The sequence below is a fragment of the Amblyomma maculatum genome, chromosome 5 (genome assembly GCF_055883805.1).
Source record: "Amblyomma maculatum isolate TAMU_Amacu chromosome 5, ASM5588380v1, whole genome shotgun sequence".
NCBI lineage: Eukaryota > Metazoa > Arthropoda > Arachnida > Ixodida > Ixodidae > Amblyomma > Amblyomma maculatum.
Genome location: NC_139348.1, coordinates 120,670,761 through 120,698,251, shown reverse-complemented (window position 1 = coordinate 120,698,251; position 27,491 = coordinate 120,670,761). Strand labels below are relative to the sequence as shown.

General features: G+C 46.2%; 1 protein-coding gene across 1 annotated transcript in view; it reads left to right on the top strand.

The window, feature by feature from the left end:
• The window catches only part of LOC146189345 (equilibrative nucleoside transporter 4-like), a 142,344-nt gene that overhangs the window by 5,879 nt on the left and 108,974 nt on the right, over positions 1 to 27,491 (top strand). Inside the window, exons 3-5 of the mRNA XM_084605244.1 lie at positions 719 to 793; positions 8,222 to 8,369; positions 8,860 to 8,980. Of these exons, the coding sequence (XP_084461370.1) occupies positions 719 to 793; positions 8,222 to 8,369; positions 8,860 to 8,980 (344 nt within the window). The remainder of the gene's footprint in view (positions 1 to 718; positions 794 to 8,221; positions 8,370 to 8,859; positions 8,981 to 27,491) is intronic.

The window sequence follows — 27,491 nt, the reverse complement described above, 5'->3', positions numbered from 1 at the left end:
TGTCAAGACATGACAACCGAAAAACCTCGCGTACTAAATTCAAACACCTTACAACGATCCCTCACTGCAAGAGTGACGACGTCACTACACAATTCCTCATCGATCAACGAGGTCTTGACATCAGACGTGATTGAAATTCAGGAAAACATACGATAAATTGGGATAAAAGGTTCTCACATGACTCAGTGTCGTTAGGAAATGTGAGAATCTAAATTAAATTAACTGTACTCAAATGAAATTGGGCGTGAGGTGGATGTTGGATCCGGACATATGGATCGCGAGCCAGACGAGCATCCAGATCATTGAGACACTTTCACTGGACTTAGTTAAAGGGGAGGGAACGCGGGCTATGGTTTACTTGTTAAAAAAGAGGGCGTGTCTTGGAAGTGATACGCAAAACAGGACTCTAGGCTACTGAACCATAATGAAACAGCAAGAATGTGATAAAGCAATGGTTCAGTACCCAGGAAACAGCGCTGGATAAAGCATGGTCGTGATCCCGATTGACAATGGTTGGTTGGAGACGAAGGTCCACGTCACGGTAGGTCATGGCTGTTGTTCAGGTAACTCTGAAATGAAGAGCTGAAAAAACATAGCTGTTGTTCAGGTAACATAAATATAAACTGTAGCTCTGTTCTTTCAGCTCTTTCTGGACCAGATGCTCTTGTACGTCAATGCGACTGCTAGTAGTAACGATTGCACTTTTCTATGTTTACAGTGCAGCAGTCCAGCTTCTACGGATACACCAGCATGCTGCCTTCCCGATACACCCAGGCTGTTATGACCGGGGAGAGTGAGTATCCTTTCAGCATTCTAAGCGAACGTCATGCCCTTCTCCTAATCATTGTGGTGTATCAATGGTATGGTATACCTCTAGAGAAGAGAGAAAAGGGAAAATACAGATTGAACAGCGCACCAGGCAAAGGAAATGGGGGCGGGGGGGGGGGATGAGGTGGAGGAAGTTGGAACATAATAGGCACACTTGTAAACAAATTAAAAGAGGAAGAAAGCTTTGATGCTTTGTCTGCAGCGATGGAGAAAAATAAGGACTATTAATGATTCATCCCTCTTTGTCCCTGCTTTTCTTAGGGACCCTTTTTCGCGTACATTCCCTTTGTTGCTCGCTTAATCCCTAATCCGTTATTTTGGGCCCCAGTTATCACACAAGTGTAGGATAATGCGCAAGACCACAAGATAAAGATGTAAAGCCCCGCTTTAACCGAGCCGTATAGATGCGCCTTCATGGCGTAGGGGTCTTGTCTTACTCAAGACCCAAGGATCCAGCATTTGATTCCCAGTTCACACTCGCGTCTCAAAAGGAGGCACCCCATTTGGCAGCTCCTGCTAACTAGTTCATGTCACTTGGTCTTGTGACGTCACATAACCCGTGCCCGGCCATGTCACATGCCAACTAACACCCGCCAGATGCTTACCTGTGATATTTCGCTCACAACGACAACACCGACAGCACAGACAGCGTTGATGTCAGATTTTTTGAATGGGACGTTTAACTTTGCTTCGTGAAAAAAGAACCACGAGGCACTTTAGCGACTGAAGTAGTGAAAGGCGATAGCCTGAGTGCCGCTTTCCGCTACGCAACTGGCACTGATTAGTAATTAATTCATTAGATAATTAGTTAATCAACTAATTAGTCTGTGAATAGGTAATAATTAAATACTTAAGCAATGATTATTCTTTGATTAGTCAGTTAACCAACTACCTAATTAGTAATCAATTCTCATTAATTAGTAATTGATCATTGGTTGACTTATGGCTATATAAGGCACGCATTCGCGCATACTGTGGTGGTGCTTTGTGATTGGTCGCAACCTCTTTGACGTTATCCCGCCTCGGCCAATCAGAACGCCGCAAAAGCGGGACACATTTTGTCCACGACAGCATGAGCCATTAAAGGCTTTCGCCTTAATATTTATCGTAGCGCACAGTGATTGGCTTTTGCACAGTGCATTGACACAAGATTTAGTCCATAACGTCTTTGTGATCATAGTAGTTAAAAACACCAGTCTTTGCTATATCGACGAGGAAAGTGTTTACTCTTTCAAACTGCTATTAATGTTCTGAATCGACGTACAAGCTGTGGGGGAGGCCCTCGTAAGGGGGGCTGCGGTATTATTTAAACCGTCCATAGTTCTTTAACGTTCGCGGATATATCGCATAGCATTTGGGCGAATTTTGCATTTCGCCTCCATGTGAACACGGCGGCAGCGGGTGAGATTGAACCGAGGTACTCGCTTTCGCATTCTTGGGAAATGAGTAAACATTCGGAATGCTTGAGAAGGCTTCCCTCAGAATTCGGGTTCCAAAGCTTATGATTCCCACGAGCATTCATAGTAGCCACTTCCATCCATAAACTGAGATAGAAGGGTTGTGTCGTAGACCGCTCAAAAAGAGGCCACGTTTGAGGAAATCGTCCTTTCAGGCGATGCAGCTGGGTTTGTCCGAAGGTTTCGTATGTTGTTTGGCCATGATATCGATGATTTTTTGTACAAGTAATTGAGTTGCGGATCAGATTATGCAGAATGGTGTGCATGCCTTGCTGGCGTTCCGCCTCCATACTGTCAGGGCCGTGTTCTTAGTCTGGTAAGAGATATGGCTAGTTCTCATGTTGGGCGAATGGTAAAACATCACACAATGTGAACAAAATTCTCAAAACAATAGCTTAAAATATTAGAAACGATATTGAACTTTGAGGAGATAGATGTAAAATTGAAATTTTGAGGAAGGAAACATCAGTGGAAATTAAAAAAATGACTCGGTTATGGGATCTACTTGAATCGAAACAACTTTGCCCAATTCAGAAAGGATTACTGCTTAGAAATTCTACAATAAATTATTTGCGGGACGAAGTAAATTCAGCGCTGACTGAACCAGTGCGACCATGAACAGTTTTAACTGAAAGAATAAGAGTGAATAATCCAAAAGGCAGCTGCGCCATTACCGCGATAGCGTCAGAGGCCCTGTTCTTTGGAAAATTCAGTATTATCAGCGTTGTGAGTGAAAACTCACGAGCATGACGATGGCAGGCGGTAGCGGGCAGCTGCTGACATGGCCGAGCACTAACTGGACGTATAGGGCTTTCTGACGTTACCTTTGGCAGGAGCTGTCAACTTGGGCCCCTACCTTCATATTGGAGAGTGATATATCAGAATCAGGCTGGCAAAACCCTTGCATTCACGTTATCCCTAGGCCACGCAGACATGTTCATACAGATCGGTTAAACTGGGCTTTATATGTGCACTGGTAGTTTACGCTGTAGTGTCCTACTCCTAAAGGCAGAGTTCAGTTGACACCCATAAATTTTATTCGAGTTTGCGCGACGGCAGTCAGTGAACGTAGATAGCACAGAAAGTGGAAATGCAGCGGAAAATATAAAATGTCGAAATAAAGCCACACTAGCCCACCATACGCGTGCCGCTCCCTCGTTTCGCGCTAACATTTAGAGCGAATAAATGGAGGTTAAGAGCGCTCCGTTTGAAACGGGATGGTGATAGGTGATCGTTGTACTCAACCTTTCTTTTCTTGCACTTTTAATTGACTAAACTCTACCAGTTTACCAGCTTTAATTTTGACTCGGCGTCCGTGTTCTGTGCGTCCGTGTTCTGTGCGATGTCAGCGCACGTTAAAGATCCCCAGGTGGTCGAAATTACTCCGTAGCCCTCCACTACGGCCCCTCTTTCTCTCTTTCCACTTTCACTCTCACCTTCCTCCCTTCCCTTACGGCGCGGTTGAGGTGTCCACAGAAAACAAGTGAGACAGTTACCGCGCCTTTCTCTTCCTATAAATCAATCAATCAATCAATCAACCAATCAATCAATCAATCAATCAATCAATCAATCAATCAATCAATCAATCAATCAATCAATCAATCAATCGATTTTGACTCGGGTTGCCTTTGTGTGTGCTTCTTATGTTTTGTGTTGTTACCTGCCCTGCTGCCTTCTTCCAAGAGATGTGTGACCAACTAGCTCAACGTTCGACTCTATTATTGTTACTCTTGTTTAATGTTGATTTAGCTTCCTTGCGTCGCCGCCCTGATATTTAGCCTTCAATCTTCCAAACGCTTCTTTCTAACATCTACCGCCGATTCATTCGCGTTTTCTTTGTGACCTCTAAACTCAAGTGCTTCGGCTTGAGTGGCGAGTGACTATGTACGAATCGACATCTGGATGGATAGTGGCACACTCCAGTATAAGATGTTTAATTGTTCCTGGGAATCTACCGCACATACCACAAGTATGTATCCCATCGTGCCAGCGCCGCTTATTGTCATCAACGCAACATAAAAAAATCACAATATCACGACTGACGCACTATCTGTCTACACACTATTTGGAAGTTGGTAACGCCCGTTTCGGGTGGTTCGAGGTCGTTTCACCCTTTCCTGTCATCTTCTGTCTATCCACATTCGAAGGCAAAGAGTGCACAGGCTGTACATTTTCACATCAGTCTTTCCCCTTCTTTCTAATGTGTTACAGGATAACATATAATATTACATATATTTTATTAAGGTACTTAGGTGTTGTTAGTTTTCAATGCAAGTAATTTTTGACAAGAAGCAAATGGAAAAACGTTGGCACTTCCTACGACGAGTAGCGCCAGTGAGCCCCAGCTTGCAGTCGACCAAGTCGAGCTTGCCGTACTCACGATGAATCTTGTACTATGAGATACCGCTGGAGGCGCTGCTGTAGCATTGCCTTCACTCTACAGGACTTAGGACGTTTGCTTCGTGCAGACTTTGCTTAGTTTATTTTATTAGATGTGATAAATGAACCCCTTCGCGAGGCAAATATATTCGAAAGCCAAAGGCACCAAAGAGGAGGTGAATTTTTATGTGATACGCGCTCAATCGAAGGAACGAATCCTGAATAAACTAGGCGCTAACACTGAAACTGCGCATAGAGGAGGCGTTCAGCCGACAGAATCGTATATGAATGCTTTCTCACTGCATACATCGGGAATGTTTTTAAAGTAAATCCAATTTCCTCGTCTCAATGGCGGCCCGAACGCATTTCTTCAATTTCTTTGGCAATAAAGCTCTAGTGCTGTCCTCGGCGTACCAGGGTAGATAAATTAGCCAGGCGGCCACTGCAATGTTTCTCCCTGTTCAGATTTATCGCCTTTAATAGGACGACCTTGCACACGGACACCTGTGACACCTTTCTGTTGGAGTATTGCGCGTGCTCCCTAACCCTGCTTCGTCATCGTCGTCCTGCGCACCTTACGTCTTGGGTGCATCTGGAGGGACGTACCGACTGGGTTTGGTTGCATCCTACCCGTTTACAATACATGTTAGAGCGCTGATAAGCCATCGCAGTCAGAGAAAACGAACCAGCTGCAGCAGGCAGGCATTTCATATGTCTTTGACAATGGTGGTTGCATGCATTTCCGATGATGTCCCTTTCAGATTGTTAGGTTTCCACGGTCAACATCATTGGGCTCCGGGAGCATGGATTTGCTGAAGCCTGAAAGTACTTTGGGCGTTGCTCGACGCTCATGACATTTACACGGCACTCGCGGGGCGTGGTATGACAGGTGAACTCGAGGAAACATCGTGGATTTTGAAGCCTTCCGAGCTGAACTCTGCACTGCCATGGTGGGGGCAACAGCAGCATGTACAGGGCCATCCACTTCTAGTTATAACACGGTCAATACTTTCAAAGCTGCGTTGCGCCCGACACAGGCACATATTGACGAAATGCGATGCAAGCAGAGAGGGACCCGGAGGTGGCCCTTCACACGAGCATCCACATAGCTTTTTTTTTTTTTATTTGCGTTGCCAGGCTGGATGCACGCGGTGTTGCTTTGAAACCAGCGACTTTGTTATATTATAAATGGATGACCCTGTACCATCGCTTCGATCAGCAGCAAATGTCCGTGTGGCTGACGTTAAGCATTTTCGCCTGTCGAACAGGCTGTCACACTGTCTGTGCGACGAGGTAGATGACGAATAACGTCTGCGTAGACTAAGTACATGGCTGGCCTCGTGCACTCAGAGTTCATGAACAGGCTCCCCGCGTTGCCGGGTTATATACTGCAAGTAGCTTGTCGGAAAAAGTTACACACGCAGTGCGTTGGACTTCACCAACCCGCTGTTGTTTGTTGAATAAGTGATCTCTTCGACGCGCTTATTGATGAGGTTGTGCAGAAGCAGTGGCCCACTAAGTTTACATGCTACTGGCCTAGCGTGCTTATATGAAGTTTCTTATTCGCATCATCAAGGGCTTTGTGGCGTGTGTCGCCGGTACATTCTCTGGAATAAAGTTTCCTTCGAATTGAAAGACTGACATTATCAATAAAGTATCGAGAGTACCAGTGTGAAGCCAGGAAAACAAGTGAAAGAGGAGCAAACACACGTGTTAATTCGTTTAGCCTGGCTCTGGACGTGTAGAAGCAGCCTACTATTCACCGCTTCTCCGTCACCAATGTACACAGTGAGGCAGAGATGTTTGCATATGACTCTGCAAAGTCAACTTTCAAAGCCATTGCTTCATTCAAATCACGCGCACAGTCTGCCGTCCTGCGTGGCAAGGGCAGGATCCGTCTCCCGCGGAATTTTTGTGTGAAATAAAAGCCGATACAGCTGATCACGCAAGCCATAGCGTTTACACACGGGCAAAGAAAAAATATGATAATTTACAAGTTGCAATAAAGTGCACTCAGTTCACACCTTGCACATCGTAGAATGCTGGTACAGTAACAGAAAACGCGCAATAAAAGCGTCCAACAAATATTTCGCTGACTACTTACTTGCACTGGTAATGCACTCGGTGGAACGATAAGTGAAATAATGCACTAAAAGTGTGATCACGTGACTCGTACTGTGTCCAATGCTTACGGAGCCCATGAAGCGATGCGACCAAGTGGTCATAACCCCAGAGTCATCATCATCAGCCTGACTATACCCACTGCAGGGCGAAGGCCTCTCCCATATTTCTCCACTTAACCCGGTTCTGTGCTAGCTGCATCCACTTGACCCCTGCGAACTTCTCAACCTCATCCGCCCACCTAACTTTCTGCCGCCCCCTGCTACGCTTTCCTTCCCTTGGAATCCAGTTTGTCACCCTAAGCGACCATCGGTTATCATCTCTTCGCACTACATATCCTGCCCATGCATGTCCATTTCTTCTTCTTAATTTCCGCTAGAATGTCGGTAACTTGATTCATTTTCTCTGACCCACTCTGCACGCTTCTTATCTCTTAATGTTACCCCTACCATTTTTCGTTCCATAGCCCTCTGGGTTGTCCTTAACTTAAGTAGAACTCTTTTGGTTAGCCTCCACGTTTCAGCCTCCCATAGGTGAGTACAGGTAACATGCAACTGTTGTATACTTTCCTCTTGAGCGATACCGGTAAGCTGTTAGTCATAATCTGCGAGTGCTTGCCAAATGCGCTCCATCCCAATCTTATTCTTCTTGTTATTTCCTTTTCATGGTCCGGATTTGCGGTTTCTACCTGTCCTAAGTAGATATATTCGCCTACTACTTCCAGTACTTCGCTACCTAATGTAAACTGCTGTTCCTTCCCGAGGCTGTTGTACATTAGCTTAGTCTTCTGAATATTGATTTTCAAGCCTACCTTTCTGCTTTTCCTGTCTAGGTCATCAATCATTATTTGCAGTTCATCCCCCGAGTTGCTTAGCAAGGCCCAGAGTGACCCTAGATAAATCAATGAAACTGGAGAGCGTTCCGAGTTTGATCTTTATTTTTTTTTTGATAACATTAGTTCGTCATTTGAAGGTGTCGCCAGAGCTTGGGGAGATTCCAACTTGACCTAAACTCGGAGCATCTTATATTGCGCTTCTGGGCAGCTGTTTTGAGGTGGTTATTGAACTATTTGGTCCCCTGTAATCCTGAATAAGACGCGGTACTCGTCGGCAAAGTAGGCTGTTTCGTACGTCTTAGGTAAAGTGGGGTTTTATAAGTCTATGTCATGTGTTATTTGACAAACTATGATGGGTTAAGACTTTCACCCTGCTAATGGATGTCGAGGTAATAGAGGCGTAAATTAAGGCTTTAGTTAATGAGCGAACAGCAATTGAAGCGCACGCGAACGAGGATTTGCACGAAAAGCCGATGGACGGGAGATGCGCTCAATCTGTCGCGCAGTACCATTAAAAGATGACCGTAAGTGCCGCTCAAGTGTCTCTTTTTATATTATAAAATGTTTCCTGCTCTGGTCTCTCTTCCTTCTTCGCCGACAGGTGCCGCAGGAGTGCTGGTGTCAGCCAACCGAATTCTGACCAAAGCTCTGCTGCGAGACGAGAGGCTCAACACTCTCCTCTTCTTCCTCGTCTCGGTAACGGTAGTGCTGCTGTGCTTCGTCATACACCTGGTGTTGCACCGCACCAGGTGAGTGTAACCGCGTTAGCACCATCTCCATTTAAATGGGTCGGAATAGATTTGAAAGTCTTACCTAGTAGAACCACACCACGTAAAGTAGTACTTAACCTAACCTGTACCAGGCCAAGAACAAGTTGGCGTCGAAATGCTAGTTTGTCAGTTTTAAGTCGCTGCCCGTTATTTAGGGTGCAATAATCAAAATGAGAATTAAATGCACATCGCCAGGAAATGCAATATTTGGAACTGATAACGAATAGTACATTGTTAGAGTGGACTGACAAAATTGAAGAAACGCAGCCGAAGATTCCCCTAAACCATAAAGAAGAGGTTAGGAAACTCGCTAGAATATTGTGCCCGAGGCTGGCAGAAAACGGAAGTAATAGCAGATCACAGTAGGAGAGGCCTTTGTTGTCACTGGAACGATATTTAGCTGACGACTATAGCGACTTATCGGTTGCTCCGCTTTTGATTTTTGATCACCCCGCCATTTTGCACGCAGGTTCGTGCGATTTTACCTGGGCCTCTGCGCCGCAGCCGGCGAGGAAGTCGTTGGCGATGGGTTCGCCGACGACGCCTTGCACACACGAATCCTACTCGAACCGACCGAAGACGTTGGGCTGGTGAGTCACTGTTTCCCCACTCTTAGTTACAGCGGCAGCAGCCTAAGTGCAATCACTTCAGTGCCGTCGACAGCCTGCAACAGTCTGTCCCGATGGCGTCGCAAAAGTTAAGAACCGCGCCAAAAGCTTTCAAGTGCGCTCCTCTTTTCTGGTTATCTCTCCAGTGCCCTGTCTTACAGCATCCAGTCATAGCTTCAAGCAAGAAAGAGCGTTGCGCACCACTTGGTGGTACGAGTGCATGCGCCTTTCCCTTCCAATCAATCAATCAATCAATCAATCAATCAATCAATCAATCAATCAATCAATCAATCAATCAATCAATCAATCAATCAATCAATCAATCAATCAATCAATCAATCAATCAATCAATCAATCAATCAATCAATTAATCGCCACGTCTCTCGTTACTGACTGGGCCTCGTTGCTTTTGTAGTGTGCTGTGGTTTGCAACAATTTTCCGTCCCCCAATCTTACAGCATCCAATCATAGTTTGAAGCAAGAAAGAGCGTTGAGCACCAGTTGGTGGCACGAGTGCATGCGCCTTTCCCTTTCAATCAATCAATCAATCAATCAATCAATCAATCAATCAATCAATCAATCAATCAATCAATCAATCAATCAATCAATCAATCAATCAATCAATCAATCAATCAATCAATCAATCAATCGCCACGCCTCTCGTCACTGTCTGGACCTCATGGACTCATTGCTTTTGTAGTGTGCTGTGGTTTGCAACAATCTTCCGTCCCCCTTTCTCAACAATCTTCCGTTCGCCTATCTTACAGCATCCGATCATAGTTTGAAGCAAGAAAGAGCGTTGCGCACCAATTGGTGGCACGAGTGCATGCGCCTTTCCCTCCCTCCCTCCCTCCCTCCCTCCCTCCCTCCCTCCCTCCCTCCCTCCCTCCCTCCCTCCCTCCCAATCAATCAATCAATCAATCAATCAATCAATCAATCAATCAATCAATCAATCAATCAATCGCCACGCCTCTCGTTACTGAATGGACCTCATCGGCCTCGTTGCTTTTGTAGTGTGCAGTGGTTTCTCACAATCTTCCCTCCCCCTTTCTCAAACGGCATAAATAACAAAAACAAAACAGACAGAAAATAATTGAATGAGACGAAAGGTGAAAACGTCGGCCGTCGGTAAAGACAACCTTGCCCGATGTTCTGCAGTCGGGAAGGGAGAAGGAGGAAGTAAAGGAGAGGGATCGAACGGAGGTGCAGATGTGATAATACAAGGAACTTCCTAATTGGTGTCCGTGTCACAGAGGAGACCAAGCGCGCACTTGGTGAAACTGGCCTCTCGCAACATGCAGCACTCGTCTTCCGCAAGAAGCACTTGTCACTGCACAGACACCGCCCGACACAGTTGCAGAAAAGAGCTCTGCACTGTCACATAACGGCACGAATGCGTAAACACGCACATCACGCATTATTGCACCAACAAAGGCTCAGAGTACACATAAACATGTTTTAGAACAGACGCGTATGTTCGTTACGCCGGAGTGGTACGCACTGTAAACTTCGAATTCGCGCACTACACAGCACACGCAAGTATAACAGCCGGGTACCAAGCCGGGAACCTCAAACAGGGCCTTCATCGCACGCCAGTTGGGAGGGGCATGTAGTTTTTATATATATTGCGTTGATTCTTGATGGCTTTAAAATAGGCAACGTCTGAACGTGCGCTACTAATACTAGTCAGAAGGTGGTGGCGATTCTTGGTTAGATGTCGTCAGTGCATCCGTAGTGGCTCCTGTTGGAAATGAACTCGGAGTGGGCAGGCAGGAGCCTCATAAAATGTGTCCCACGTCGACGCCTTGCAGGGTAAATCTAAGCAAGCTCTTAAAACACGCGTCTTGGAAATTTTCAGTTTGCAGGGCAGGCAGTCTTATCTCCGAAAGAACCGGTCCACTGTATTTGAGATACTCAACCACCAGCGCCGGGTAAAGATGGAGCAGCAATCGCTCAAAAGGAGTAGAATTTGCCGTCTATATCTTTGCAATACTAGTAAAACTGTCCAGTGTTTTTTCTTAGAATAGACATGTTTTACATCCAATACAAGTCGCGGTCTATAACGAATCCTAAGAATTTAAGTGCGTAACATATGTTGTGACTTGACCATTCATTGTGAATCATCAACGTACGCTAAAATGACGCGGTTGGTTGGTGATAGGCAAAGCCCCTGACGACGCAAGCACGCACATATCATTGGGCACCGAGCGCTGTAATCTCTCCTGTGTGCAACCTGCAGGCGCATGACAGTTATGTCCAAATGGCTATCTCGTCTGCATTCGCCGATCCTGAAACTGTGTTTGGCAGTTGAATATGCTGATGAGCATTAGATTAAAGAACGCTGGACTAAAGAACGCTGGGTTCGGTATTCGATCCCGCACCCTTGGGCACAGTAGTCGAGCACCCTAACCACTGCGCCATCCCGGATTTTTTTTCCTTTTTTTGCGAAATGTACATAATGACAAAATATACAGTAAAAAATATTTACAAGGTTTGCAGGCCGCTTGCCGACCGCGAACAATGAAGTCGTTTCATTTGTGCAAGATCTCTAAACACCATCCTCCCCGGCGGGGTATTTTTCGTATACCTTCGTTTTGCTACTCGTGTCATTAGTTCTCTTTGAGTGTCTACGTCTACCATATCTCACAGATACTATCTAGCACGCAGTTGTATGTGGAAGACCACCCGACCAAAGTCAGCTCTAACCAAGCCGTAAAAACGTGCCTGCGTGGCCTATATGAGTAGCCTGTCTTACTCCAAGGGTCCAGGAGGGTTAGATTGCTATCTCAAAGGAGAAACCCGAGTTGGGCGGCTCCTTCAATGTCACGTGGTCTCGTGACGTCACGCAACCAGACAAGTAGTAATCAGTGCCCTGCCCTGCTTTGCCACCTGCAAACTACTGCCGCTAGCCCAGAATTTCTTCGCAATGGGGTATTTAACGGTATCGCGTTAAAATTTTGCTTGCCCTTTATTGATCCTTATTATGTCAGCAGGGTAAAATAATTGTGTTAGTGACAAAGTAAGACACTCTGATGAGATAGTTGGTTCATTTTAGGCGAACAAGTAAAATTGCGCGAAAAACGGGACTGAAGGAACACACAGGCTCCTTTGTCTGCGCCTTGACTGCTTGTTTGTGCCTGTGTCTTCCTCCAGTCCCGTTTTTCGCGCAGTTTTACTTGTTCGCTCAGTGACAAAGTAGGCTATAGTCGACACTACTGCGGAAGCATCATGATAAATCATTCTACGATTTGAACATGAAACGCTGGCTTTGCAAAAATCGATGTAATTTGTGCAAGCTGCAAGCTGCGGACAACGAATGCATCGTTTACCGCACTTACTGTGATTTAGTTGAAACCTCATCCAAAACCTGTCTAAAGAAAGTGGCGAAAGATTCGTTATTTTAAAATTAGTTTAGTTCATTTATTTATTTACAGTTGAGTTTATTTATTTATTGCCCTCAGGGCCAGAGGCATAGGGGGAGTGTTATATACACAAAAATGAACAAAGTACAGTATGTACAGTCTTTGTCAAAAATATACAGCCCAAGGGTTTTGCTTCTAAGCCCCGTAATGGAGCTCAGTACGCATCTGCACCGTTCGAGAACCAGTAGACGACATATCTAGTCCCCATTATTCTCTATGCTTACCTATATATTCCAGTATTGCTTCCAGGGGCTTAGTTAGAGTGCTTAGAAACGAACCCTTTGGGCCGTATATTTTTGACAAAGGCTGTACATGAATGTCAAATAACACCTGAGTATACAATGTTAGCTAGAGCTACGCGGAACTGCTCATAATGCCAACGATTTCTGCGGGAAGGTGGTTCCAGTCTTGTGAGGTTCGCGGCAGGAAAGATTGAGAGAAGCATTTCGTGTTAGATGATAAAATTCCTACTTTGTGTTGATGGTCAGTGCGATGGGATACATAAATTGGACGGGGAATGAGGCGATCACGAAGAGCGGGATGATGGTACAACTTGTGGAACAGGGTGATGCGGAAAACTTTTCTGCGCGATGTCAGTAGCGGGAGGCACAAATTAGTCTTCATGGCTGTTATACTGGCTGTTTGGTTGTAGTTATATTTCTTCGTATTTGCACGTTCTTCTTTGTCCCACGAACGTTGCGATTACTGAATTTGCGAGTACCGGAAAAGGTAATTGCATTAAACCCCAAAATTTCAGTTGACATTTAAGCTTTCAGTTAAACTGGCTCTGCTAGCTGTCAACTCATTAAGCATGCTCAAGTTTAGTGTCCCCTTTAAACGCAAGGAATGTGCGTTACATCTGACCTGCTGAGTGAGTGGTTAAGCGAGCAGCGAATGCAGCCTTTCCTTATTTTAGCAGGACCACAAACTTTTGTTTCACTGTGTGCGGCGACTAATTTAAGCCATACTCTTATGAAAGTTGTAAGCTTTCTAATTTTTTTGTTTCACTCTTCAAAGGGTGTTTCAGGCTATTTCTAGTCATCAAGAAGAGACGTTATGGGCTGAAGAACGCGTGCCTGTTTACTGCCTTTTTTTTTTCTGCGTGACGTTCTGCAGTTAAGTTTTGCCGAGAAAACCAACATGTGTCGCCGCGGCAGTTTAGCCGGACGGCGCATTATCTTCGTCATCTTTACGCGTCGACGTTGACTCGTGTTGCCCCTAGTGCCAGCGAGAAAAGTACTCGTATACAAAGGACTGACATTTGCGCAGTGGCCCGGAAGGCATCCCGAAAACTCGACTGATAATAACATACACACGCACACAAAAAGCCGTAGAACTCGCCACGAACTCGCTCGTGTATACATTAGAGAGACTGAAAGCTCACATTTGACACCGGCGACACATCGCACGCGTTTGACGTCCTTCCATTGCTATTCTTTGTGTTTGTGGCGCCATCGTGCGGAATATGTTCGGAATATTGTCTTCCACGTGCCTTGCGCCACTTGCAATTTATTTTTCTACTTTAACGGTTCGTACATAAACGACGTCCCGAGGCGCCGAAAATCAAGCAGTTTGCCCTCGTCACCATCGAGAGCGCGGACACCCGTCAAAATAACCTTACGGTTTATTTACTCCGCCGCTGCCCCCTGTCGGCGTTGTCGGTTTCGCCGCTGTTTTGCGCCGTTCGAGCGTGCGTGGTTGGTTGTTTCGTCAAGGGCCTGTAAAAGTGCGGCAAATACCGTCCGGTTTACAGTTCGAGCCAAGCGAAGACGAAGTAAGCCAAGACAAGACAACGCAAGCAAGGAAATGCTCTCGACGGCAGTTTGAGCAAATGGGATTCCGTCTTTCACAGCATACTCCCCCTCTATATCTTTGTCGGTTCGTTACCTTTGCTTATGTTCGGATTCTACTCGCCGGCCATGTTTTTGTTAGTTCGTAATTTTTGTTTCTGTATTCCTGCTCTTCCCGTTGAATTTACGACGCCGACGACGAAGACGTGCTTCCCAGGTGGTGCTGAAGGCGTCGAATGTGGGAGCGACGGACAAAGTCGGTATATAGGGCACGGGACGAACTGATGTGGGTTTGGGGGAAGAAGAAGAGGGAAAAGGGGGAAGTAGTAATAGTGGACGGGGACGCGGATGGAGTTTGGGGAGAAGGACTGAAAGAAGTGCCGAGGAAAAAACAAAGTCGTTTTTCGGACTGAGGCAATGCGCACACGCCTGTCCGAATTCCTTTTTTCTTTTGTATTTCACAGGATCGTCTTCGTGCTGACGACCATTGCATTCTATCGCAATACATTTTTTGTTTGTTTCTGTTAAAGTGCAGGTAGCCAACAAACAGCTTCTCTCATTGCGTGCTGTTTGCTTTCATGGTTATAACCTCTTCATATTGCGTGTTTGTGTGCGTGCTTAAATTTTCGCACGATGCGGCTAGAAGGAAGGGGATCAGAGCTTTCCGAGTAGCTTTTGCTTTACTGTCGTACTTTCCGTTCTAAAGCGGGCGAGTACAAGCGGACCTGTCCCTCCAAAGTGCCCTCCATTTCTCTTAAACGCACGCTATCCTTTCGTCCCTGAACGTTTCTTATTTCTTTTTCCTCCTCTTCTTTCCTATATACTTTCAGAATGAATTTCGCCCTTCGCTTGTTTTTCTAACACGTATATGCGGGACGCACAAACTATTCAGGGCCACATACGCGTACCACGCAGTATGCCGGTTAAAGAGCTCACGCGCGCGATTTTTTGGAATAAAGTGATCCTTCTTCTTTTCCCCTCGAATGGCTCAAGCCGCCTTCGCCGTCGTTTGAGGAAGGCGTTATAGAAGGAAAGAGGGGAGGGGTGGCCTCGCTCGAGTGTGGACGAAGGCACCACCAGATGGGGCGGCGTCCGATTTTTCCCATTGCCCGGCTGGCGCCTACGATGACTGGCCTCGTTTTCGCTTTCTGCGTTTCTTTCTTTGTCAAACAGGCGAACCTCGCGAATCATGGTTTTTGTCGGATTTCTGTGTTCTTTTTGCGTCGGCTTTGTTCGAGGGCATCTGAGCGCTTGATGTGAATTCGTGATTCCATCCTCTATGTAGCCATTTTTATCGTCTTTTTCCCTGTCCGGCTCCTTATTTTGTATTCATTCGTTTTATTTCTCTTTTTTAGAATCCTTACTACCGCTCAACTTTGGTTAGCTTGCGTTTTAGTAAGCGTTTGTTAGCTTGCAGTTTTGTCGCTTCCGACGAGTGTTTGGTGTAGATGGACCATTCCCATCCTCTTCTGTCTTTCCTTGTTTAGTTTTTGGCAATATATTTTCTAACCATTCCACCCCCCTCCCCCCTTCCCCACCATCGCTTCCGAGAACTTGTTTTTCTTTCCTTTGTTTGATGCGATTCACTTTTGCGGATGACCAGAAAAGAGCGTTTAAGGAAATGATTTGCTTATCGCGTTACGCCTGGCATAAAATATAGCATAATATCCGATTTATATCTTTTATTTCTGCACCCGCTGCTTGTACTAAATACCCCTTCCTCCGAGTTTTTATATATTTTCACTCTTCCTTCAGGAGACCAGGCGTAAAAGGTTTGCTGGAAAATTACAGGCCCTAAGAAAGGAGTATGTAGTGACCATGTACGCTAGGAAGCAATGTGGTTTTGTACGTGGTTAATGTCTACGCTGAACAAGGATTGTTATGAACCAGTGTCTATGTCAACAATGAATGGTTTCTTGGTATAGTTTATTGAAAGCCATGCTTATGACCATCTAGCCCTTAAAACTTCAGTGCCATGCCTGTCGCTCACTACGCATACGTAAGCTTCTTTACTTGTCATGGATGATTATTACCCTTACGTCATTATTCGCTAAAGCGATGTTACCTACACATGTATGGTGCAGGTAACTTGGTGTAGGTAAATACAAAGAGTTGTGAGTTTCAGTTGCCGTAGAGATGTGGAATGGAAACTCAGGTAAGATTGCACTCTTCGGAAAATGGTGCTCCCGGTGAAATAACGGTTCTATTTTCCGAGGCTTACGGTTACACAGACGATGGAATGATTTTGCTATTTCGGAACCAGATTGCGTATATGACTAAAGAAAGTCTGTGAAGAGCGCGCCTCATTTCATCCAGTGCATATATATCCGGATGGAAGCACTTGCTCCAATAAGGCAATGTTTTAGCCCTCTGAGATACACTGGCATCCTTTAATTCCTGAAATGAAAATTTCGGCAACGCATGATTTTTGGCAAATTTTAAAATCTTACCTTTGACCTTGGCTGTTATGCACCATATTTACCTGATACCACATTGTGTCTGGCGCGTATCATAGTCTCAGATGCCACTGTTCCAAAGTTGTGTGAAGCTTACTGCTGTATATTACTACTACTGCTACTGCCACCACGACGACTACTACGAACACCACAACAACCACCACTACACCACCACTACACCATCACTATACCATCACTACACCGTCATAATTACTACCACCAGTATCGCCACTTCCACCACCCCCACAATTGCTCATGGATCCATGGTTGTTATAAACTAAACCAAAATATCGATTTCACTCAACTTCTGGTACATCGCGGAAATATTTTCATTTATAAATTATGCTTCAGCTCTTTTTTTCAATGTTTGCTCTAGCAACAAATAACTGTTGTCCGTTGAGAACATTCAGTTTGCATTTCTGTTGCCTTTTCATTAAATGATAAACACTTTCTTCATTGCTATCTGCTGCGTTTTCAGAGCAAAAAGCACTACATTACGGGGATAGTCGGAAAGAAGGAGATACGTGGAAAACTTCGACCTTTGACAATAAAAAAAAAAAAAAAAAATTCCTGGAATACGAAATATTGCAAGTGAGCGCAAGACACGAGGGCTGCTGCCGCAGCCGATTACTCCGCGTGTTTTAATGTCCCTGTTTCACAATGATGATGATTTCCTCAGTCCTGATGGCACATACCCAAGGCGGGGGACTGGCCAGGGTGAATTGGCGATATTTATGGACAAGAAGTGACGTATTTGAATGATTTTATGCCTTAAACTATATTTTGAACAAAACAAATAAAAAATCAAAAGAAAAAGCAACGATTTCGCATTATAGCTTAGGAACCTGCCTAATATAATCATACAGTCGTGAACAGAAGCGCAAACTGGCTGCAGCGTGTATCCCTTGGCGCTTGCGCCGGTGGAGATGAAGATCGGTATAGACAGCGGAAGCCCTTTACAGTCGAACTAGGGGGATCTACAAGGAAATTTTACATATGGAAGATAATCGCCGGCAGAATAAAAATGATCTATGAACTCAGTTTTGCCACAACCCTCACGAAAGTTGGCCATAACCCCGAACGACATCAATAAAGATTTAGTCGTGGCATTCTGCAGCGCAATAAGAGGGTCATGGACACCTCACATTGCCTCGAAATGTACATCCGGACACTCCAAGGGAACGCCAGGTGTTGGTAAGCAGGTGCAGCAAAGAGAGGCTCATGTCACAGGTAGTGGATACGTTAGAAAGGTCGAAAGCGTGTTATATATAGTCAAGTAGACAGTATTTGGGACGAACGGAAAATATGTCCACCAACGGCGGACTTTGCTAAAGAATCAGCCCTCTCCTTACGTGCGATGCCACAGTGCCCAGCAGCCAGTGAAAGTGTACTATTGTAATATGAGGTGGAAAAAAAATAATGAAGGGAACGCCTGTTGTTGTTGTTGTTGTTGTTGTTCTCCTCTAATTTGGTGGCACATACCCACACAGGGGGATCGGCCAAGAATTGGGGTGCAGAGATATTAGATGTTGAGATGTATAACTACATCGCAAAAACGGCTGAGTGATGTACATTGTATGCTGTCGTCTTCATCAACTTCCATTACTTCCCAAATGGATTCAAACACAGTGCTGTCACGTTTACAACTCCGGTGGGTTTTTTCTCGTTTTGAGCTTTTGATGGCATTGCATTCCTCAGTGTGTCCTGACTCCAACACAAAAAAATCGTTTTTCGAAATTCCTAGTAGAACTATTTTTAAAAGGGAAAAACAGGAAACAGAGACTGAAACTGCTTTCAAGGCAAGAAACGATGTTCCAGTCGACGAAACTGATGCCACAATCAGTACAAGCGCGTTGGATGGCATAAAGTATGGAAGTAAGGAGGGAGTAGTTAAAATATCTGATATAGCCAAATACAAGCCTCAAAACTTCATGATCCTGCGGGGGGTGCGCAACAAGGTGGGTTTACTGTTCGTGACGTCACAAACGCACTGTTTCCCGCAGAAATCGTCTCAAATGAAATTGAGCCCGAATCCTTTTCGGCGCAGTGCAAATTTTGTGACCAGAAGGCAAACTTATACCATATGGTATGGGCTTGTCAAGAAAATACCAGTATTGACATAATAAATCAGCGAACGTGGGAAGGCTGGGAGGCGGCCCTGTCCAGCTCTGACCTCGAGAAACAACGAGCCCTCGTCCAAAGAGCACGTGCAGCGGCTTTTACCAACGGTGCCCCGGACTAGGGACCCAACCAGCCTTCCCTTAATCTAAGCCAATGTCAATAAATGTCTCCATCAACATAATCATCATCATCATCATCATAAACAACAAATGAAGCCACGAAAGCTGCACATTTTAAAATTATTTTGCGCGTGAACGAATCATCACATGATGGCCATATTTGGTAGAATGAGTCAGGGTGGAGAGGACAACCCATAGTAAACTTTCCAGAATAATCGAATGTCGAAAAACCTTCGCAGTTGGCTTTTAAGGGGCGCTAAGCGGGATCAGAGTTTGAGTCCGCTACCCCTAGGGCCCCCTTCAATCTATTTCGCCGATATTTGCATGAAGCCTGTTTTTGAAACCTTAGCCTCGAACCTAAGGCGAAATATAATTGGAATAGTAAATAAATAACAATAAAACTAAACATTAGCCTGGACCCTAAGGTGAAATAAAGAGTGCAATTGAAATAATGTGTAAGGATGACGATGAACACTAAGCGCCGTGGCATCTTTATCGCAATCGCTTCTTTCCGCCGCCCATGTATCTCCCCCGCGCTGAAAGCTGCGGCTTGCAGCTTGCGATTTTGCTCCGCTGTATTAGAAATCCTGCCAGCGTTAGCCGCCGCACCAAGTCAATAACTCGTCTCTTCACAATACGTGTTTGCGCACATACTTTCCATTTGGCCAACGTAGCTAAATCGGCAGTAATTTGTTTTTCAGCGATGCAGATAACCAACTTCATATCATTTGCACCTACAAAGAGGGGAGCTCTGTTTTGCCCAGTCTTGACACAAGCTCACTTAACGTGATTCATGTTTTACGATGTGCGTAATGCTGTCTGACCACGAGCTTATTCACCGCCTGTTGGTTGCGTTATATTTTTCTTTCTATTTTATCTTTTGAGAGCATGTCATAATACTTGTCAGCCCATTAGGAGCTTCGTCGTCTACACTGACGCAGCAAGTCTTTGCCGCAGGGTTGTTACATACAAATATTGGGAAGACCGTGGGCTTTTGAATGTTTCACCAAATTGGTTGGTTTGGTTCACGGTGGCCCGATTTAAATAGTTTTACGTCCCAAGCGGCTCAGGCTACGAAGGACGCCGTAGTGGAGGACTCTGGAAATTTAGACCGCCTGGGGTTATTTAACGTGCACTGAAATCGCACAGCATACAGGCGCCTCGCTTTTCGTCTCTACCCAAAAGCTGCTGTCGTGGCCCTATTTCGATCCCGCATTTTTGGGCGCAGTAGTCTAGTGCACCTAACCACTGAGCCACTGCGGCGGGGCTTCACCAACTTGTTCTGAATCGGGACACAAAGCCTACAAAACATAAAGATCGGCAGCCGAACTACATACTGCGGCGCCATGGTTATCACTGTCAGCTGATGCTCGGATACCGTGAGGCCTGCGAGCAGGATTACAACTGAATTTAAGATTTCTACTAAGTGTCTGCAGTGCGCAGGCCCACGTCGTAAGTTGCAACATTACAGTAATAATAACTACTGGGTTAGGCAAAAGTCCCCAGATAGGTTCCTAAAATTCTTTAAAAGATTTTCCTGGTTCTAGACTATATCGTGAAAAGCAACAGCTGCAATATCAGTTGGGCAGCAGGCTTTGCTGCATACAGATTATGGCCAAAGCAGTACTCCCCTGATGGGGCTGGGTCAGGTAGGTCACCGCCGCTTGCGGCGGGGACTTGCCTGCCACCAAATTTTTATCTGTTGTAGGCCGCCATTGCACCCGCCACCGCTTCGGTGGTGGACGACGGCTGTTGTTGCGGCGCGCGTCTTTCTCTCCCTCTTACTTTTCTTTCTTCTTTATTTTCTCTTCTGTCTGCACGAGGCAGTGGAGGTGGCTCAGCTACTGAGTCAGTAGCAGGTCCGTGCATTTTCTTTTCCTTCTTCCTACAGCCACAACAACAACACACACCAGCCTTTCCGGGACACATCCTCCCGCACTGCGCAAAAAAAAAAAAAAAATAAATACCGTGCAACATATCTGCAGTTGAGCCCGCATACTTGTAACCGGGATATCTTAAATTATTCCTTAAATCGAAGTGGCAGGACATCTTTAAAGTACCATGCGAAAAGATGACAAAAGTCTTGCATTTATTGAACTCGCGTTCAGTGGGACGGTGCCGTCTCCCAACAAGTTGCGCTTTTGCTATTCGCGCTCTTTGGTTCCTTTTTTTTTTTTGCCCGATAAAACGCATCGGCTGCGTCTCGTTAGGCAACAGCTGGCGGCAACAGTGAAACGGCATCATCAAAGCGAACCTGAGGTGTGCTTGAGGATGCTTTTGGTTTCTTGCATGCCTTTTACTCTCCACATCGCTGTAACTCGGGAAAGCCAGCCTAACGATAGCTTGGCGGCGGGCTTTACCTGCTACGCTTCGCTCACTTTTCCACTATTTGAGCGAAAATATTACATTTATTGCGTTCCCTTAACGTGATTAGACAGCTTTTGATAGGTGCTATGTGGCTGGTTCTAAAGTGCTTCCTAATAGGGCTTCAATGCGAAGCAGGTTAGGCCTCGTAATTTCTAGCGAGGCGTACGCAGTCAGCATGTCGGTGGCCATTACGTCACTGCAAGGAGCGCGTTACCACTGCAGCATGGGTGTAATGTGCTGTCGCTTCTAGGTTACAGATGACTTTCTCCGCCGCCATTTTCTTTATAGTTAAGGATACACTTATAACGGCCTCAGGTATAACGGATGGTCGCTGCTTACAAACGAAGGTGGAGCGACCATCTAAACATACATTAGCGTTATGACAATATGTCTCAGGTATAGAGCAAAACCATGGCCTCACCACTCGGAATTCCGAGCAAGAAGGCGCCTCAAACTCACCTCAGCAGGCGAGGAGCATACGCTTCCCACCAGCGCGGAGACCGAACAGCGCATTCGAAACGAGGTCATGTACAACGAAGAAAATGCTTATGACCTCAGGTTCGTTATAAAAGAGTTCGATTTTTACCTGACTATAGATCTTTCAAACTATTTTGCGACCCGCTTCGAGTTCGGTATATCCGGGTTCTACTGTAGTAGGGTTAAGCCCGGTTCACACTGCGGAAACATTTGGTCGACTCTGTCTGGCGACATCGTGTTCGCGTAATGTCAGCTACCCTGTCACACTGCTTCAACACGAACTATCCGGAAGTGCGTCTTTGTCGCCCGGCTACACGGAATGGAAAGGTTTGCAGGAATCCTTGGCGAACTCCTTGCTACACTTAAAAAGCAACTTCAGCGATGTTCATCTACTGCCTCTCTATAGCGTAGCCGCGGGCGACTCCGGAGTCCGGCGCACAAAAGAGGAGGGGAGCCAGGATGACCCCCGCAAGGAGGGGTCTTGCGCACTAGAAAGGGCCGGAGATAAGAAGGGAACCAGGGCGGCTACACCACAGCTGGCTTCAATTGTGGCCCACTGCCCGACTGCATTCAAGACGTCATACCGCGGGAGAGAACAAAGCGATGAAGTGGAGCTTCTTTTTTTTTTTCAAGTGCTGTGTGCGAGCTCGAAAGTTATTAAAAAACGATCAATCATGGTTAAGTGGCATGGGTCGTGTGTCGTCGCCGGGACTTTCTCTTGGCCAGCGAACAAGTCAAACACTGCCGTCTACCGTGGTTTGTATTTAGTGTTCGTTGCCCAAGTCTGTCACACCGACGTAACCCCGGCAACCTGCCTTGTTTCCCAGCTGCTCGCGCAGAGTGACAAGCTGCTTGGAAACTAGTGTCTTCGGAAACCTGTCTCCGGCTTGACGGGCGGACGTGGTTTGTCGACGCCGCTGTTGTGTTCCCGCAGTGTGAACCGGCCTTTACGATAACTGAAATGTGTCCCCGCAGTGCGTTTTCTCTGTCACTAACGCGCTTTTACTTTGTACTTCCCGTCTCGCCATTTCTGGTCCGTGGTTTGGTTCATAGGGTTAACCGTCTCAAAGCGACCGACACGCTGTATTGGAGGGCCCCGGATAACTTCGACCATCTAGAGTTCTTTAACGTGTATACTGACATCGCACTGCACAGTTTGTGTGATGTGCGCTGTCAGTGCACGTTGCTGTTGGGTCGAACCTAAGTATCCAGGCTCAGTAGTCGAGCGCCTTGTAACCACTGAGCAACGGCGGCGGGGCCATATTTCTGGCTTGTAACCTGCGCTGCTATAATATTCTGCTGTCTAGGTAAGTCTTTCTCTGCTCTTTCGCCTTAGTTGGCGCGCCGCAATCTCATCCTTTGGCTGCTGCGGCTCTCATTGCTCCAGTTTGCAAATAGCGCCGACTTGCCGCGTCCTGAAGATGTGTTGGCCGAGCTCTCTACGGGCGGCTAGTTTCTCTGCCTACTTGCGCTTCCCAGAAACGCCTTCCTCGGTACTAGTTTAGGCGCTAAGATAGAGCAATAAATCGTTTAGTCGGAATGGCGGCTGCATCCCAACAGCGGCTTCCAACTCTATCCAGAATGCAGGCACATGTGCAGGATAGGAGGAACATCCCTTTTCTGCGACTAGGTCATAAGGACTCGGAAAAGTTGCCCCGCTATCACGCTCACCATTTTACAGTGCTGAGGTGTTTTGAGATTCTAAAAGCCTCCTCTCAAATTGCCTGGTCTCCTCGCGCAAAATGATGTCTAGCAGAGAACGGTGAGGCACTCGTTTTTTTTTTCTTTTCATTTTGAGGGAAGCAAACCATACCTTTCTCACGCATATGAGCAAGCCTTCGCTTATATCAGGAAGGAAAAGTTTTGTACAGAGTTGCACCGACCCTATTTTGGGTTGATTTATTACCATTTTCTTCGTTTATTTATAAATCCTTGAGTTGAGTCCGAAAAGCCGGGCCTGGGTCTTATAATACTGAGAAACAAGATCTTGATATATGTGTCGCTCAGTGAGGTGGGAGCTACATAGTATGATGCTGTAACCTTTCCATCAGGCGAAGGAGATATCGAAGCGCCCCTTCTCGACGCGTTTCAACTCGTTTCCGCTGCTGCTTCCACCGTGCAAGACAGTAATTTTCCTCCACATTGCCTTGATTTTCTGAATTTACCCCTTAATCTTGATCAAATTCGATTAGAATATGCTGTGGTAGTGAGGAATCGATTTCAAGAATTAGATCTAGAAGACAGAGAGCCCGAAGAGATGTGGACTGATGCTCGTGATATAATACAAGAAGTTGCTACTAAGGTAGTTCCAAAGCAAAAGAAACGCAAGAAAGCAAACTGGTTATCTGAAGAGGCTTTGCAAATAGCTGAGGAAAGGAGGATGGTAAAAGTTATGGGGGAAAGAGAAAGATACAGGGTTCTCAATGCGGATTTTCAGAAAAAAGCAAGGAGAGATAAGAATGCCTTCCTGAACATACAGTGCCAAGCAGTTGAGGACAACAGCCAATTAAGGAACGCAAGAACTCTGTATAAGACAATCAAAGATATCAAAGGAAACTTCTGTGCTAAGCTGGGCGTGATAAAGGACAAACGAGGCAAGTACCTCACTGAAGCCTCAGAGATAAAGAAGAGGTGGCAGGAATACACAGAAGAACTGTACAAGAAGGACTCGAATGTACAAACCCAACATAAGACGGTTGTGATTACTGATCTCGAGCCGGGCATCTTGAAGAGTGAAGTTGAATGGGCCTTAGCCAGCCTTGCTAAGAACAAAGCTAGCGGAATTGATGGCATTCCAGCTGAGTTGCTTCAAAACCTCAACCATGACGCTGTTAACATTCTACATACATTATGTCAGAAGATTTGGACAACCCTGCAGTGGCCACAGGATTGGAGGAGGTCAGTTTACATCCCCATTCCAAAGAAAGGCAGTGCCAAAGATTGTTCCAACTACCGCACGACCGCGCTGATTTCGCATGCTAGCAAGGTGATGTTGAAAATCCTCCAAGGAAGGCTGCAGCAGTATGTGGATCGGGAGCTTCCGGACGTGCAAGCTGGGTTTCGCAAGAGCAGAGGAACTAGAGACCAAATTGCCAACCTTCGCTGGATCATGGAAAAAGCAAGAGAGTTCCAGAAACCCATCTACTTCTGCTTTATTGATTATGCGAAAGCGTTTGACTGCGTAGATCACAGCAGATTGTGGCAAGCTCTCCAAGAGATGGGAGTTCCAATTCACCTCATCTGTCTCCTCAGGAACCTGTATGAAGGACAAGAGGCCACAGTCAGAACTGGGCATGATCTTACTGATTGGTTTCCGATTGAGAAAGGAGTGAGGCAAGGCTGCATACTGTCGCCCTGCCTATTTAACCTATATGTAGAGTGCATCATGAGGAAGGCCGGTCTGGACGAGTCTTCAGCTGGAGTGAAGATTGCTGGAAAACGTATCAACAACCTTAGATATGCGGATGATACCACTTTAATGGCAGAAAGTGAAGTGGAACTCAAAAAACTTCTGATGCGCGTACAAGAAGAGAGTGAGAAGTTTGGGCTTAAACTGAACATTAAAAAGACAAAGATCATGGCGTCTTGCCCTATCAAGTCCTGGAGCATCAATGGACAAGAAATGGAAACTGTGACAGATTTTCTGTTCTTGGGCGCCAAGATTACCTCGGAAGGAGACTGCAGCCTTGAAATTAGGAGACGCCTGCTACTGGGAAAGAGAGCCTTGACCGCCTAGTAAAGAGCAGAGACATTAGTCTGCCAACCAAGATCCGTATAACTCGTGCTATGGTCTTTCCAGTTGTGATGTATGGATGCGAGAGTTGGACTGTGAAAAAGACTGACCGCCGAAGAATTGACGCGTTTGAATTGTGGTGCTGGCGAAGACTCTTGAGAGTTCCTTGGACTGCCAGAAGATCAAATCAGTCGATATTGTCGACCATAAACCCTGACTGCTCATTGGAGGGTCAAATTCTAAAGTTAAAGCTCAGCTACTTTGGTCATCTGATGAGAAGAGAGGAGTCGCTGGAGAAAGATTTGATGTTGGGAAGGTTGAGGGTCGCCGGAGAAGGGGTAGGCAGCGAACGCGATGGTTAGATGGCATCCTCGAGGCACTGCAAATGAAGTTATGTGATGTTAGGAAGATAGTGAGAGACCGGAAAGCGTGGCGTGACATGGTCCATAGGGTCACGAAGAGTCGGACACGACTGAACGACTGAACTGAACTGAACCCCTTAATTATTAATGAAGTTTCTTCCCACTGAACAAAGGCGACTACTGCTCCTCCCTCTTCCTGCCTTTCTCCCCCTTGAAGTTCAGACCCTTCCTCTCATTTCCTGCCGAAACCACTGATATCAGTGCCACGTGCACATCACAATGAGGCTAGCAATATGACGACATTCATGAAGCCCTTTTCAGGTAGATCGCTGACCACTCGTATGTGTTTGCCTGTTCTCAGACCCATGAGACCCACGTGAGCCACGTGAGTGCTGAGTCATGTTCTCAAGAGCACCTCGAGCACTTGTTTAACGCCTTACACGCTCCAGACTCGGCCCAGCCTCACCAGAACGGATGTTTTTTGAAATGCGACAGTTTATAGTCGCCCTACTATATGAACGTCAACCGCGCTTTCAACGAACAACGCATGAATCGTCGGAAGTTCTGACACGTCTGCCGCTCTAAAGGAAGATCGCGAAACCTCATCGGAAAATTAACTTCCGCCCTTGCCACCAGATGGCAGAACGCGCCTGTCGCGTCTCCGCGCTGCAGTTCGCTATGTGTGCGCATTTACTCCAGAAAGAAGACAAAAAAGAAGTTGTCTCGAGACAGGTTGCGCGAAAATAGTGTTCTCGGCTAGTTCCTTTCCTTTGGCAGTACATTTGCTTTTGTTACATTTTTACTACCTTTTTTTTTTTTTGTCCGCGCGCGACGAACGACTGCTCTCCGGCTCAGATGGTTCTCGGAGGGCGCCGGCACGAGGGTCCTTTTGTGGGCGAGCGTCGGCGTCGAATGGGACACGAGAAGGCACTCGGCGCTTCTCTTCTCCGATGGCCTCTGCGAGCCATCGCGGCTCGGCTCGTCTTGGCCCGGATCCATTCTGTGATGGGTCTTCTACTTGGCTTCTCTATTTTATGTTTATTTCGTCAACCGCCCGCGTGGGTGGGTAGCTCAAAGTGAATGCAGCGCGTCTGCCGTAATGCGCAAGATTGGGACGGAGACCTTTCCAAGGCACAAAAAGACTTGCGACCTGGGTTCGGCTTTGCTAACCTAAAACGTGCGTATCGCAAGACGTCCCTTGATTCTTGGTAAAAGGTCATTAAGATTGCCTAACAGGCACTTACGGCGCCGTTAAGTTTAACTAACGGGCAGCAACTGGACTCTCATGTGGATTGATAGACGATAAGGGCCAACACTGCCGGTAGCTAAGTGTCTACGTATGTCTCTCTGTTGGAAGGACCACACATACTGCTGCGTACTGCTGCTACCACACGTTATCACGCGCGTAAAGTTAGGTCCAGCGTTTTTCTTATCAACTGAACAACTGTTCTCTCTGTATCTCTATAGGTTGTTAATTCGCTACTAGCCCAGGTGCTTCGTCCCATTCATTCACTTGTTCGCCGGATTGCTGAGTCGTCTACTTTCTATCTTGTTGGCCCTCAGTAATCGCTAGCTGTCTGAATGACTTCACCAAATATTTCGCCCGTTCACTTAAGCGCTCTCTTGCTGACTGACTGGCGTACTCA